Source organism: Xyrauchen texanus, chromosome 40 (genome assembly GCF_025860055.1).
Source record: "Xyrauchen texanus isolate HMW12.3.18 chromosome 40, RBS_HiC_50CHRs, whole genome shotgun sequence".
Taxonomy (NCBI): Eukaryota; Metazoa; Chordata; class Actinopteri; order Cypriniformes; family Catostomidae; genus Xyrauchen; species Xyrauchen texanus.
Genome location: NC_068315.1, coordinates 35,458,432 through 35,475,384, shown reverse-complemented (window position 1 = coordinate 35,475,384; position 16,953 = coordinate 35,458,432). Strand labels below are relative to the sequence as shown.

At 43.4% G+C, this 16,953-nt stretch overlaps 1 protein-coding gene across 2 annotated transcripts in view; it reads right to left on the bottom strand.

The window, feature by feature from the left end:
• LOC127633543 (serine protease HTRA1B-like) overlaps positions 1 to 7,700 on the bottom strand; it is a 63,425-nt gene extending 55,725 nt beyond the window's left edge. For both annotated transcript variants that reach the window (XM_052112716.1, XM_052112717.1), the window contains exon 1: positions 7,105 to 7,700. In XM_052112716.1, coding sequence (XP_051968676.1) covers positions 7,105 to 7,567 — 463 coding nt within the window. In that variant the 5' untranslated portion in view covers positions 7,568 to 7,700. The remainder of the gene's footprint in view (positions 1 to 7,104) is intronic.
• Between the last annotated feature and the right edge of the window lie 9,253 nt (positions 7,701 to 16,953).

Below are 16,953 nucleotides of genomic sequence, written 5' to 3'. Positions count from 1 at the left end.
ATGTCTTATGTGCATTTATTTATTTGGCAAGTACTCTAGTAATAAGCTGGGTAATGGCAGTCAGACAGTCATTTATTCTAAAATAAACACCAACCGAACTCTGAGGTGGATTTCAGCTGTTCAGCGATTTATTTCTTCTCACATAATTTCATCATTTCAACTCAAATCAATATTATATGTCCATGTATTCATTTATTCCAAAAATGTTTAAAATTTAATTTCCATCATAATTTCCATGCTGATGAAAAAGACATTTGTCCATAAAATATAACATGTTGAGATTAATGAATGAGAAATGAAGATAATATTAAATTAACTACTGAAAGTATGATAAGAGTGTTTTAAGGGCCAAAAGTGCCTACAGTAAATTCATAACATGTATTCAATTAAAAATGTGTGTTAAGTAAAAGACAACATCTCATAGACTGTACTAGATGTGGATCCTCAGACAATATGTTTGTTAGATAAAGTCCAGCTTCAGGAAGTCCAGATGAAGATTACATCAAGAGATGTGTTGCTGTAATGGCTTTGAGGAGAACAGAGTGTTGGCTCCAGATCTTAGATGAGCTTTAAGCAGAATTGTGCCTCACACACACACACACACACACACACACACACACACACACACACACACACACACTAGGCCGTATAATGCTAATTTTGGCCAGTCAAGGGTGAGGTGATAAACTACTGTCACGAACCCCGCTCCCTCGCTCCGCCCCCTCGAGCTCCCACGCTCGCTCCGCCCCCTCGAGCTTTTCACGCTCTTTTTGCTCGCTCGAGCCCTCACGCCCACTTTGCTCCTACTCGCTCACATGCTCGTAGGCAATCTCCCTTCCTCGAGTTTCTCACGCGTTTCCAATCCCCCAGAACATTATGACCACCTGCACTCGCGTCATCTGCACTCCGGCACATTAGTTTCACCTGCACTCGTCTCATCACCTGTCATGGTTTACATCTGCACTTGCCCCTATATATATCACTACACTTTCGTCTCACGGTGGTTGGTTATTGTATTTAGTTTCCCGTGTCTTTGCCCCCTGCTAGTCTCGTCTAGTTCTGAAACTCCTCTCGTTTACCCCTTAGTTTGCCAGCTCCCCTTGTTCCCCTGTCTTTTGCTCCCTCTAGTCCCGTCTCGCTGATCCTGTTTACCCCGGCTTTGACCCTCGCTCCCCTCTACTACTCTCCCGGATTTGCCCCCTTTACTCTCTCCGATTCCCGGCTTCGACCTCTCACTCCCCTTGACTACTCTTCACTGGATTTGCCCCTTGATTGTACTTTTGCCTGCCTGCAATAAAACGCAGTTTGACTTACATTGTGACTGTCTCTTCTTGTGCAGGTTACAGAATAACCAACCACCGTGAGACGAAGACAGTCACAATGCCCCGCGCTGAGGATTCGCGCAGCTCACTAGAGCGGAGGTGCACGTCACATTTGGCGCGAGGAGCTACAGTTTGGAGGCAGGACCGAGCGCTCGCGGCCCAGGGGCAGCAGGTATGTTCTTGGTCTGATTTATGTCACCCTGTTTCACCTGTGTCTGCCCCTGAGCCTGTTTATGCCTCCAGTGCATTTCTGAGCGCCGTAAGCCTTCAACCCCCTGAGAGGTTTGATGGCTCTTCGGGCGCTTGCCAAGGGTTGTTTATGCAGGGCAGCGGTTGGAGAACTTTAAACCGTGCCCTTAACATTATGGACCCAGTGGCCCAACTCTTGGGTTTGCGTCAGGGGAGTCAACCCTTGGAGGCTTATGTGGTTGACTTTTGTGCCCTGGCTAACCAGGTGAATTTTGATGAGGTGGCTCTAAAAGACATTTTTCAATATGGACTGAATGAGCCAGCCTCATCATTCATGCATGGTGGTCGCTGCTTTCTCAACCTGGCTCAGTTTATTGACCTCGCCCTACTGTACGCTGGTTCCTCGTTTACTGTGGGGGAGGCAGAAACTGAACCAGCGTTCCATACCACGGCCCCCGTCTTGAAGCCTACCACGGCCCCCGTCTCGAAGCCTACCACGGCCCTAGCCCCAAAGCCTGACACGGCCCTAGCCCCGAAGCCTGACACGGCCCCAGTCCCGAAGCCTGACACGGCCCCAGTCCCGAGGCCTGTCATGGCCACAGTCCCGAAGCCTGACACGGCCCTAGCCCCGAAGCCTGACACGGCCCCAGTCCCGAAGCCTGTCACGGCCCCAGTCTCGAAGCCTGGCACGGCCAGCGAGTCAACGCCCATGCCTGCCACGGCCAGAGAGTCAGCGCCCATGCCCGCCACGGCCAACGAGCCAGCGCCCATGCCCGCCACGGCCAACGAGCCAGCGCCCATGCCCGCCACGGTCGGCGAGCCAGCGCCTGTAGCCTCGACCGTCCCCATGGCCACATCCCCTGTTGGCCGAGGACGCAAGAGAAGGAAGAGGGCCCCTTCTCCCCAGTCTCGTCTTGTGCTCAAGACCGCAGAGGTTCCCTCAGAGTCTTCCACAGCTCTACCGACCTCTGCTCCGCCCTCAGAGTCTTCCATGGCTCTGCCGGGTTCTGCTCTGCCCTCAGAGTCTTCCACGGCTCTGCTGGGTTCTGCTCCGCCCCCAGAGTCTTCCACGGCTCTGCCGGGTTCTGCTCCGCCCCCAGAGTCTTCCACGGCTCTGCCGGGTTCTGCTCCGCCCCCAGAGTCTTCCACGGCTCTGCCGGGTTCTGCTCCGCCCCCAGAGTCTTCCACGGCTCTGCCGGGTTCTGCTCCGCCCTCAGAGTCTTCCACAGCTCTGCCAGCCTCTGCTCCGCCCTCAGAGTCTTCCACGGCTCTGCCAGCCTCTGCTTGCCCCTCAGAGCCCTCGTGGCCTCCGCCTCTCGAGTCTCCCAAGGCTCCTCCTCCCAAGCCTCCCAGGGCTCCTCTCAAGCCTCCCAGGGCTCTTCCTCTCAAGCCTCCCAGGGCTCTTCCTCTCGAGCCTCCTAAGGCTCCTCCTCTCGAGCCTCCCAGAGCTCTACCTCCCAAGCCCCCCAGGGTTTCTCCTCTCGAGTCTTTCAGGGCTCCCCCTCCCAAGCCTCTCAGGGCTTCTCCTCTCGAGCCTTTCAGGGCTCCACCCCTCAAGCCTCTCACGGCTTCGCCTCTCGAGTCTCTCAGGGCTCCTCCCCCCCTCGAGCCTCTCAGGGCTCCGTCCCTCGAGTCTTTCATGGCTCCACCCCTCAAGCCTCTCACGGCTTCGCCTCTCGAGTCTCTCAGGGCTCCTCCTCCCCTCGAGCCTCTCAGGGCTCCGTCCCTCGAGTCTTTCATGGCTCCACCCCTCAAGCCTCTCACGGCTTCGCCTCTCGAGTCTCTCAGGGCTCCTCCCCCTCTCAAGCCTCTCAGGGCTTCCCCTCTCGAGTCTTTCAGGGCTCCACCCCCTTCCAAGCCTCTCAGGGCTTCGTCTCTCGAGTCTTCCAGGGCTCCTCCTCCTCCCGAGCCTCTCGGGGCTCCGTCTCTTGAGTCTTTCATGGCTCCCCCCCTCGAGCCTCTCGAGCCTTCCAGGGCCCCACCTCTAGAGCCTCTCGAGTCTTCCACGACCTTTTTCCCCGAGCCTCTCACGGCTCTACTCCCAGAGACTCCAGAGCTTCCTAGGGCTCCGCCTCTCGAGCCTCCTACGGCTCAGCCTCCCGAGCCTCCTACAGCTCCACCTCCCGAGCCTCCTACGGCTCCGCCTCCCGAGCCTCCCACGGCTCCACCTCCCGAGCCCCTCATGGCTCTGCTCCCAAAGACTCCAGAGCTTTCTATGGCCCCGCCTCTCGGGCCTCCTACGGCTCTACCCCCCGAGACTACAGAGCCTGCCAGGTCGTCGCCTCGGGGACCTCCCACGGCGCCACCTCCATTGGCTCCACCTCCTGAGCCTTCCAGGCCTCCGCCTCTAGAGCCTCCCACGGCGCCACCGTCATTGGCTCCACCTCCAGAGCCTTTCAGGCCTTCGCCCCTAAAGCCTCCTTCGGCTCCACCTCCAGAGCCTTCCAGAACCCCACCTCCAGAGCCGCCTACAGTGCCGCCTCTGACGGCACCGCCTTTCACGGCTCTTCCCTGGCCCCCTGACCCTGTCCGGTGGCCCCCTGACACTCTCCCTGTCCTGTGGCCTCTTCCCTGGCCTCCTGACCCTGTTCCTGTCTGGTGGTCACCTTCCAGACCCCCCGACCCAGTCCCTGTCCTGCAGTCGCCTTCCAGACCCCCTGACCCAGTCTCTGCCCTACGGCTGCCCCCTAGATCTCCCGACCACCCGCCTGTCCGCTATGTTCCCCCAGACCTTGCCTTGATACTGCCCATTGACCCCATGGACTGTCTCATTTCCCTCTGTGCCCCTTGGACTGCCCTCAATTTTGTGGGTTGTCTGTTCAGGGTTTTTTGTTTGTTGGGTTTGTCCAGCACCACTTCCTCGCAACCGAGCGCAGCCGTCAGGAGCCGTCCGTTTTAGAGGGGGGAGTACTGTCACAAACCCCGCTCCCTCGCTCCGCCTCCTCGAGCTCCCATGCTCGTTCCGCCCCCTCGAGCTTGCACGCTCTTTTTGCTCGCTCGAGCCCTCACGTCCACTTTGCTCCTACTCGCTCAAATGCTCGTAGGCAATCTCCCTTCCTCGAGTTTCTCACGCGTTTCCAATCCCCCAGAACATTATGACCACCTGCACTCGCGTCATCTGCACTCCGGCACATTAGTTTCACCTGCACTCGTCTCATCACCTGTCATGGTTTACACCTGCACTTGCCCCTATATATATCACTACCCTTTCGTCTCACGGTGGTTGGTTATTGTATTTAGTTTCCCGTGTCTTTGCCCCCCGCTAGTCTCGTCTAGTTCTGAAACTCCTCTCGTTTACCCCTTAGCTTGCCAGCTCCCCTTGTTCCCCTGCTCCCTATAGTCCCGTCTCGCTGATCCTGTTTACCCCGGCTTTGACCCTCGCTCCCCTCTACTACTCTCCCGGATTTGCCCCCTTTACTCTCTCTGATTCCCCGGCTTCGACCTCTCGCTCCCCTTGACTACTCTTCACTGGATTTGCCCCTTGATTGTACTTTTGCCTGCCTGCAATAAAACGCAGTTTGACTTGCATTGTGACTGTCTCTTCTTGTGCGGGTTACAACTACTGAGCCAAAGGAAATACGTAGAAAGCTGAGTTGCATGGATTTACACGAAAGCACCAGGCTTGATTTGGAAATCTTTATGTCCATTGGCATAAAGGCCAGCTTAAACCTCATTAACCATGTTCAGGTCAGTTAAGGCTTCTTCAGTGTGACTTAAACTTGGACATAATGTTCACAAAAAATGTTGTGTAGATTTAAGCTCTGTTCCGAAACTTGGTGAGCCGCTTTGCTGTCTAATGCGTACACAGGCAGCTCTCTTCTAAGGCAGCATCTGAACTGAAATGGAACCTTATTAGTGACTGATTTGGAGCACTCTACACAGTTGCAACTGTGCACACTACACAAATTACTCATGAGAAGTGCACACGAGACTGGAGTCACAACTGATTCAAATGAGTTCACTGTTAGCATGTTGCTAAGCTAGTAACGCAACACTCTAATACATTGTATACACAAGTCAAATATTAAGTGCAGTCTATAAAATAGACCACTTTTTTACCAAAAGTTGTCAGTATTTTATTAAATATTAGTATATTTACAGTCCAGAATTGTGGAGTTGATCAAAAGCAGCAACGCTACAAAGTTCACCACATGTTTCAGTAGCGTGACAGTAGTTCAGCTGTTTTCACAATATAGTGACACTTTTCCAGAGACGAGCTTCATTTTCCAGCGAGTAGCGCTTTATCATCACAAAACACTTCATTTGTCACACTATATTGTGAACGAATCAACTGAGTTGAGTGAATCAAACACAATCACCTGAACCATCCTGTCTTTCATGTAGCACTGGGGAAACTGAATCATTTAAGTGAAATATTTTATTGTATTGCTGCTGTTTATCACTATATTTCGATTCAGTTATAGAAAATAGGTTGTTTTCAAGTTTATTAGTGTATATTAAATATACATTTATGTTCAATTTAATGCTTTCACCCTATTTGTTTAACCCTTACTAGAATGAATCATGGTTTTACTGTAGTAATTGTGTAGAATGTACAATATATTGTACTATGACTGTAGTTTAAGATCTTTAACCTCCTGAGAGTCGAGTGTGACTGCTGTGAGCATTTTCCATTTCAACTAGTAGCACCAAGTAAACAAACAACAATAAATATAGAAATACAATTCTAGAGTAAATAGATTTCATAAACATGTATGTCCTCATATGTTCAATTTAATGCCTTCACCTTATTTGTTTAACACTTACTAAAATTAATCATGGTTTTACTGTAGTAATTGTGTAGTAACTATAGCTCATTTTAAAGTTACTGTGGTTTTACAACAAAAATCATGGTTCATTTTCATTAGGGAATGTCACCTTAGTTAAATATATAACCATCAGATGATGTTATTAAATTCTGCAATCGTTAATATTACAAATACTATCTGTTCTATATCTAAAGATTTGTTCTTTTTTAAAATAGCTTCAATATGGTTAGCCACTTTTTGTTAGTAGCTTGTAGATTAGCTGTAACTATTAGTGTCATTGTTTTTTAAAGAGTAGTTTGACTGAAGTTTAATTTGTGGCATTTGTGTCATAAAGTTGATTACAACTTGAACCTGCAGTGGCCTACGACTTCTCAGGTACCCTCATCTAGAGTTCATAAACCCAAAATTGCAATCTACATTTATATACATCAACACAGAAAGAGATTTGAGCAGTGAATTCTACTCATACTCCATAACTCTCCAACTTTAAGGTATTTTCAGTCTATAACGTCCAATACATGCCATATAGGTAGGCAGTAATATAATATACCAAAACATTCTGTCTAGAAAGCAGTGCCGGTCCTACCGTTTGGCACCCTCCATTATAACAATGTTGGGAAGAAATATGCAGAAAGTGCATGACTTCTTATGTGAGCATCATAAATAAATCATAAAAGACTACAATCCCTAAACATGCTATTTAAGCAGTGCAATAGTTTTCTTTTTTCTTCTTCTTCTTCTCTGACTATGAAAATGCCCCAACATGCTGACTAGATAGGAAGCACATTAGGATTTTAAAGTGTAAATAAAGCACAACATATAACCTTTCCCGCAGGCTCCTCTCTGGATGAAGATGATGGGCGGCTGCTGGAGCTTTTGCGCCCGGTTGCTGACTCTCTTGAGCTCGCAGATGTTTCTGTAGGACACCCCGTCACTGCCACACACGGGCTCCGGGCTCTTGCACACGCACACGCCGCTCTTTCCTCGCCTCCGCACGGTGGCCGTGGCTCCGGTTCCGTCAGACACGGCACACTCCAAACCCTCTCCACACTCCGGGTCTCCTAGCTTCCCCGTGCCGCCGCAGGGCTCGCCCTCACCGGACGAGCACACCGGGCAGCAGTCGCACTGGTCGAGGATATCTCCGGCCAGACATTCGGCCGGTATGGGCGGACACAGACTCTTGTCGCAGCGCTCCGGACAGCCGATCACATAGCGCTTGGAGATCCGCGCGTCACACAGCAACGGCACCACAATTAGATAAAAGCAGATAACCGATAGACCCATCATTATTATTATTATTATTATTATTCTGTAATGACTGATTAACTGTTTTACAACTCCTGCGACTCTTATGGCTTAAATCTCTTCCTGTCGCGAAGTGAAAGAAGTCACTGGACAAACAGGACTGGAGTCAGTGTTGCTTTATAAAGCCTGAGGAGAATAAACACGATCGCTGATTTATTGAGTGTTCATGACGTCAGTGATGTGGGTGGGACGAAGCGCGTAGGTAAACAAGGAGGCCACGCCTCCAGCATGTGTCTAAATCCAATGACAACAAATCCCATGCGCGCTCTAGAGGCCTGTACCATGAAGCTGGATTCAGTGGCTAGCCAGGTACGTTTTAGATTAGTTTGCCTCAGGTTTTAAGTACCATGAAAGTTGGTCGGCACTTTAGTAACTTACACTACACGGCTAACCTGCTCCATAACGGGGGCTGAACCAATCAGCTGTGAGTAAAATGACATCTCTGACGCAATCATTCCCAGTGTCCCTCAAAGCACACTTCACAAATAACATCTTAGAAATCCACAAAATTGCCCCTTCATGATAAATGATTGATTTGAGAATCTAAATGTAGATTTTCAGCTGATAGAGTGTTCCTTTTCATTTACCCTCTTAAGCCATATGGGTGATGCCACCCTAACCCCTTCTTTCTTTCATCAAGATGAGCATACAGTATTTTACCTGAAGTTATAATAATATAAGCAGTACACAAAATACGTGTTTTGTAAAAAGAACAAATACGTCTTATTATTGCATGCCAATTTATTGTATTCTTTATTGATTACCTTCCATTTATTTTGGTCAGTTTTATTTCTTAAGGACAATGGCATCATTTTATTCAGAGTGTCCTGTATATCTCTTTCAAGTGCACTCTTTAAAATTCTTAAAATGTTTATTGGATTAGTTGTATTGTATGTATCAATTATATAATTTATTAATGGATGTATTTCCTTTTTTATTTCTTTTACTTGAACTTCTTTAATAAATATCTTTTTACCTTTAAATAATTAAAAAATGGTGAATTTGAAAGCTCGTATTGTTATGAAAAGTATCAATTCCTTTATCAGTTGCTGATCTCTTTCCAGACTTTATCTGCCACATACTTCAATGTTTTATTTTATCTGTTCTGCATGAAATCAGGATCTTTAGCAATTTCTTGTAAGTGAACTATATCTTTCTTCATTTCTTTAAAGAACTATTAATACAAATATGATCTATTGAGTTAAATGTGTTGCTTTGTTTGGGCAGGAACAGGGATATACTAATAGATTCCCATATTTGATTCATTTCTGTCTTCCTCCAGTTCTCTTTAAATTCTTCGATATAGGTTGAGTTTGGGCAGCTTAATAATCATTTATTACATTTGGGAATTCTAGTCCTCCGAGCCTTTTTGACAACTTGAGAATTTTACGACTAATTGTATTTTTCCTATTATTCCAAATATATTTATAAAGTAGTTTATTTCATTTTCTAAAAACACTTTTTGATAAAATAACTGATAGATTTGGAAAAAGGAAAATAAACTTAGAAGAATATTCATCTTTATAGTCTCTATTCATTTTGTAATCAATAGTAGCCTATATTTATTTCTAATATTTTTGAATTATATATAATTTTTTAATTCAAATATATATAAAAGCTTTTATATTTGAAATCATTTGAATTAAGCTTGTGTGTTGTTGTTGTGGGTCAATATGAATTCCCTTACGCATCGATATACAGCTGTTCTCTCACGTGATTGGTTGTGCGCTGCAAACGTCACTCATTCACGTGCACGAGCGTAATCTAATCTTAAAGTCAGGACTGACTCCTGAGTTAACAGAGAAAGTTGAGGAGCTGCATCATGGGACCAGTGAAGCCTGAAACCAATCCTGAAACCCCGAGTACCCTCATGGAACAGACCTCTGCTGAGAGGAATACAGTCACATATGATGTCAAAGAGACACAAATTCACGATCTTATCAATCAACATGTGAAATGCTTGAGCTGCTTGAGTCTTTAAATCAATTATTTTTTTTATTCTTTTAAATATATTACTACTATAATTGAAAAAAATAAATAAAAGGTAGAAATATAAAAACACTTTTATCTAGGTCTGTGTTACATATATTTGTATGTATTTCATAAATATATACTGTGTGTGTGTGTGTTTATATATATATATATATATTGGTGTAAACACATTGCATAAATTATTTATCAACATTATTTTTATAGTGTGATATATTAAACTATCCCCACTGTACCCCAACACAAGTCAATTGTTTGTGTTCAATAAGGAGTAAAAGCAATTGTGAGAAAAAAAGCTGCACATTTCTTCTTTCTGCTGTGAAACTTAAAAGACGATCAGAATGTCAGAGCTTCTGTTTTCCATACCAGTAAAGAGGACAAATAAAATTACAATACGATATTAAAATAGATGAAAAAATATGTTTTTTGTTCCTTTAAACACATTATTCCTAATACAAATATGAAAAGAATTGGTCCCATGTAACTGTTGAAATATTCAGTAATATAAGAAACAAAATGATTACTTTGAGGTCTACTTTTCCTTAATATAGAGCTGCTATTATTATTTCTTACATGTATTGTGACTTCCCGATTGGGTCAAAATGAATGAATCAAGTCCACGTGTCTTGTTAGTGGTGTTTGCTCATGCTTGCATTACTAAGACTATTGCTCATATTTTTCAACAATTTGAACAAACCCCCAACTGCAAGTATTAAACTGTTTGGCAGTTTGGCTTAAACTCTGCATATCAGATCACCTCAGTGCTTTCAAATTGGAGTGGTGGTGGTGGTGTAGTGGTCTAAACCACATAACTGGTAATCAGAAGGTTGCTGGTTTGATCCCCACAGTCACCACCATTGAGTCCTTGAGCAAGACACTTAACTCCAGGTTGTTCCGGGGGGATTGTCCCTGTAAGTAAGTTGCTTTGGATAAAAGCGTCTGCCAAATGCATAAATGTAAATGTAAACTTTGGCACGTTACTCATTCTGGTTGGGTGGAATGATACCTCAAATAATGCTGCTTGTTGAGGAGGGGTGTGTTGTTACTTCATGTAATGAAACTTTTAGTGTTCACCTAGTGGATGATAAAAAGGACACAAACATTTTTTCTTTCACTACAAGTATAGATTGATCTGTCCTGCCGAGGCGTTCCCATTAGGGTCAGTGTTCCAGTGGAGCCTGTGTTTGTTGAAGTTACTGTTACCAGTGTCTCCTCTCTTGAGTATTTTCAGCACAGATCTGAGGGTGGGAATGATATGATGTCATCACCTGACTGAATTCTGGCAAAAACATGCTTTTATAAGTACAACGTCACACAGTTACATCTACCGCAGGGATTAGATCTAATTTGCAGGAATAAGTTGGTGGAGGAATGTCATTACATAACAGTACTGTGACACTTCTCCTCTGATCGTGTTTGTCTTTGTGTGATATTGTACTGTATATCTTTAAAAAATGCACTGATAATAAGTGCCAGGATTGTACAAGTTTTAACAGTAATTTGTTTCAATAAAATAATGTATCTAAAATTTTATTGTGAAATCACTGAATAAAATAACAGTTGCACTGCATTGTGGGATAATAGAGTAAATAGTTAGTTACCATAATGGTGATTAGTGTTCCCCTTCTGTCACTCACTCGATGTTGTGTCGAATGAAGTGACACAAGGGGTCTTCCTTGGATGCCGAATCATACCTCTGAACCTGAGAAAAGGCCAATGTCAAGTTGGCAGACAGAATTTGCATGCCCCGCCCCAGATATATGGGTATAAATTGAAGCAGGACAGTGAATGCCAGTCAGATTTTTTCTTCGGAGCCAAATGGTTGTGCAGCAAGCAGCTGAGTTTCACTCCTGTTCCACTCACCTCTACCAGCGAGAAGCATTGCTGTTGGATCCGCACGGCGCATTTCCAGCTGGCGTCTCTCTCTCTGCACACTGTGCAGTTCACGCCCCTGGACGCTTCAACAGCGCTTTCTTTCTGTTTAAAAGAGTGTGTCCTCCTAAAAGAGTTGTATTTCCTCTAAAAGAGTCTGAGTTTTCCACTCACAAAAGAGCAATACACAGCGGCATTGAACGTCCTTTTCAGGACGCGTCTTTTTCAAGATACCTTTCAGCCCCCGTGTTGTTCCCGGATGCGGTCGATTTCTCTCCAAGAACGATGGCCACAGACGCTGCCTTGTGTGCCTGGGTAGCGATCACACAGAGGCGGTGTTCGTGGATGGTTCATGTTCTCACTGCGAGAACATGTCCATGGCAACGTTGCGGTCGTGGCTCTCCTTCCTGAAGGTGGATGCCACTTCAGTTGCCCTCCGCGTCGTTCCTTCTTGACCTTAAAAACTGAGGTCAATAAGAGGTTAGATCCCTGGCAGTTTGCCTATAAACGGGGTAGGAGTACAGATGACGCTATAAGTAGCATCACCCATTTAGTCCTAAAGCATTTGGAGGACCCGAAGGCCTACGCACTTTTTATAGATTTTAGTTCGGCCTTCAACACGATTCAGCCAGTTATTTTACTTGAGACACTTAAAAATATGGGTGTAAGCTCTTTTATCGTTGAATGGTATTACTCATTTTTAACTAATAGGACACAATATGTTAAAGTACACCAGGCAGTCTCAGACCCAAAATCCATCAGCACAGGGGCACCACAGGGTTGTGTGAGCTCCCCTGTCCTTTTTACTATTTATACCAATGAATGTGTGAGTAAATATCCACACAATTACATTGTCAAATTCTCTGATGATACTGCTATCCTTAGCTTAGACCAGGTAAACGATTTAGAATGCCGAAATGCAGGTTAAAGAGGTATAAAAACTCATTCATGCCAGCTGCCATTAAGATGCTAAACAGTAACAAATGACTGCTACCTACTTGTACACTTTTTATTCCCACTGTGTGTTTTCATGGTACAGTGTAATGAGGCATGTTTGTATTGTCTATACTCAGTGTATATTTTATGTGGTTTGTTGTAAGTGTGTGTCGCAGTGACTGTAGCCCAAGACAAATTTCGATGAAGACGATACGGGTCATCCAGGACCCCGGCCCTAGAACTCCCCGGACACAGCTCCCTCGCCTCCGGCCCCGCGACTGCTCAGCCCCGGCAGGCCAGCGCTGACGAGTTCCGAAGACGCCTCCTTAGGACTTCTTCCTTAGGACCTCTTCCTTAGTCTCTAACCCGCCCCCTGCTGGGTGCGTGGAGCAAGGTAAGTGCTTTGAGTCTTTTCTCAGCACCCAAGCCTCGGGACGCTCTTTTGCCTCCTGATGCATTATTACCCGCCCGGTCAAATCGATCGTCCCGTTAGTGCCCCTCGCACAGAGTTTGGATGCATGGCTCTCACTTCCCAATCCGTCGCGCTGGTTGGCCAGGACCATCCGACTCAGCTACGCGATTCAGTTCGCCCGGCTCCCGCCTCGTTTCAGTGGTAGTCGCTCAGTCCCTCCTGCGACAGCACTAGACCTAGCACTTAAATGGCGGTGCTTCATTTTCGGCTCCTCTGTGCAAAAACCTGACTGGCATTCGCTGCCCCGCTTGACATTGGCCTTTTCTCAGGTTCAGAGGTACGATTCGCTGTCCAAGGAAGACCCCTTGTGTCACTTAATTCGACACAACGTCTCGTTCCCTCCCTCGGGGAACGGAGGTTACGACAATAAACATGACGTTATCTCTGATGGATATTTTGGACCTGAGGATGTTTTCAGACCTAAAATGTATTTGCTTCGTTCCAATTAAGCAGACCAAAACAAGTGAGCAAACTGTGCCCTCATTGGTGTGCTGTTCTACGGTTTAGACAGATGTAGGCAATATACCAGTACAAATTTGTCAGCCAGTACATATTGCTGGTAGGTGTGCAAACACTCTTATTGTATTTCAATGAATATAATTAGTCTGATCATAAATTACAATATGTGTGTATTATAGGAATACTGCATTCTTGATGAATTAAGGTGGATGGGGTTATTTGCAGTCCTGTTCTGGTGAAACTTTAAAGAGGTTTGTAGGCCAATAGTTAAGAATACAAATATATTGTTAATGTACTTGTGTACTTTTTTATATTGCATTTTACTCGAGTATAAATATTTCAGTTTATTTTCAATTTTAATTAATTCCATTTTTACAAGAAAACGAATACTTTACTCCAATACATTTCTCCAGACCCTTTTATTAGGTTTATGACTAAACGGAAAAAAAAAACAGCAGCAAATGTAAACTTTATGAGGTTCAGTGATGACCCTCACTAAATACGAGATGTTTAGAGGACAACATCATCACGTTATTATTTATGTTATTATTTATATTATTTATGAGGTCAAGAGGCATGTGCAGTTTACATGCTCAGTGAAGTCTGCAAACCATTGATCAGCTAAAAAATCTCAAGGAGGCTACAATATAGTATTCCAATACTTTTGAAGCAATATGATCATTTTGTGTGAGGAAACCCCTATTATGACATCATAGATCCACAGTTTTATCATCATAGAGGCACAATTATAATATCATAAAGACCCCATTGTGACATCATAGTGGCCCCATTATGACATCATACGTAGATCCACCATTTTTTCATCATAGAGGTACCATTATAACATCATTAAGACCCCCTTATGACATCACAGAGGCCCCATTATGACATCATAGATCCACCATTATGACATAATTGAGGCACCATTATAGTGTTATAAAAACCCCATTATGTCATCATAGACCCACCACTTTGACATCATCAAAGGCACCATTAAAGTACCATAAAGACTCCATTATGAGATCATCGTGGCACCATTATAATATCATAAAGACCCCATTGTGACATCATAGATCTACCATTATGACATCATTGTGGCACCATTATAGTATCATAAAGACCCTGTTATAACATCACAGATGCACCATTATCACATCATTAAGACCCTATTATGACCTCAGATCCACTATGACATAATAAATACCCCAATATGACTTCATAGAGGCCCCATGGAGAAATCGTTGAGGTACAGTTTAATGGATTATGAACGTGATTCAGTTTATTATTGATCATTTACATGAAAGTAACATGAGTAACTCCCGAGTCTCTGTGACATTCTGGTAACTAAATATTGCTCGGGTCCCTCTTTCAGTGTTCCATCTAGTTGTGGACCATTTACAGTTCATGTCAAATTCACATATATTCAAGACATAAACAGTACAAACTAAGTGTATTTCAGGTGTGGCTACAATATGTTCCTTTTCATTTACTTTGTAAGGTTGTGTTGTGCACCAGATGGCCACCATAGAAGAACATTCACTGGCTCACTGAATGAATCAGAGCGGTTAATATCCTCTCATGTCCTCATATAGACCCCAGCACTGCTCAACTCACTTATTATAGGTGTTATCAGCTGTACTTTTCATACTTAAGAACATTCAATATCAGTTACATACATTTTTTCTCATGAGCTAGTTTGACTTTGACTTGAGTTGATTTCTATGAAGGTATCTTTACTTTTACTTGAAGGAATATTCTGTGTTCAATACAAGTTCACCTCAATCGACAGCATTTGTGATGATGTTGATTAACACAAAAATGTTATTTCGACTCTGGGGCGGAGCCATGGAAGACTTTAAATGTTTAAGTCTGTGCGGTCACAGCTTCAATATATCAACTCTGTCATTCCCATAATTTCTGTTAGAATTGTGGGATACATTTTGCCATTTTAGTTTTGGTTATAGAGACCGCTTCAACTGAGGAAAACAAACAATGGAAAATGGCTCCAGTGTACAACTCATGGTTAAGATGGAAAAATATTACATTGTGTCAACTCTTTTTATAATAGTGTGAAAACAGAAAAAAGGTATATGATCTTAATCACTTAACTCCTTTATGAAACACCATTATTAGATCAGTAAAGACTTTACACTCTTGTTGGATGGATGAAATTAAAATGCTTTTAAGTGTGTCTGACAGAGTTGATACAAATTACAGTAAGATGTAAGTTATGAATAAATGTCAATTTTCAGAAAAAAGGTATTTTTATCAAATCTTTTCCCTTACACGGTTTGTTAGCTGAGAACTTTGTCTTCAAATATATCCATTTCAAATTAAATTAGTAAAAAAAATTAAAACTAAGATTTTAAACATGCTTAGACCTTATCTCAAAAATCAGTGGCTTAACTTGTATTGAACCCGGAATATTCCTTTAAGACGATTAGGTATTTTAAGTGTTTGGAATTTTCACCTGGTGGATAATAAAACGTGTTAGGGTTAGACACACACGCACTCACACAATAAGATAGCAGCAGAATGAATCATCCAGTGGACAAAAACACAGCTAAATACTGACATGTTCACATTCACATGTTTTTTCACTTCATGTTGTGACAGTTTGAAGCCGGGCTCCTGTCAGTCACATCACAGTATTCTGGGAAATCAATGAAAACAATCCTCGGCACATGTGAGTCACATCACTCGTCACATTCACTCACACAGCCTTTATTAACAACACAACATTTGCATTGCCATGTTTTCATATCACTGCAACAAATTGCTGTAATTTGTACAGTAAAGTTTTACAATAGTATCTTGTATTCTATAAATTACAGCCTGTTATTGTATTTTGCAATGAATTCTGGGAGATGTTGTCCAGACTTGAAAGTGTATTTTAGAATTGATTTCAAAGACTTAGAAAAAGATTTGATTTGAAAACAACACAGCAGCACCAGCACTGATGAAATGGTGGGACAGCACAGAACTATTTCATGTTATTTATTGACAATAAATGTCCCCATTATGGTGATTAGTGTTCCTCTAGATTGGGACTTTAGAACATCTTTTTTAATCACTATCTTCCAGCCATTACCAACATGATCTCTATGGCACAAGAGAGAATATAGTAGGTCTTTAAACCAATTAACACTAATTCTGTTATTACTAAGGATGATGTGACATTTCTGTGAAAATATTGTATATTTTGACTGATAGGAAACAGAACTGTTAATATTGAGAATTGTTATTAAGACATGTAATGTCATTTATAAACCTTCAGCACCTGCAGAAATCAACATTTGATCTCATCAATGGTGACAATTAACAAAAATGATTTTCAGATGACAGGATAAACACTGAACATCACAAAACAACTTGTTAAAAGTGACGATAACAAACAAAAGTAGCATCATAGATTAAACAAGTAATCAGTAAACAATCTTTCAGTAAACACTTGATGGATTTTGTTTTATTACAGAAATGTAATATTATATAAATGAAAGCAGATTTCACATTTATCCATGATGAATTTAGACTTTGTCTTAAAAACCTCCTGAGAGTCGAGTGTGACTGCTGTGAGCATTTTCCATGTCAACTAGTAGCACCAAGTAAACAAACAACAATAAATATAGAAATACAATTC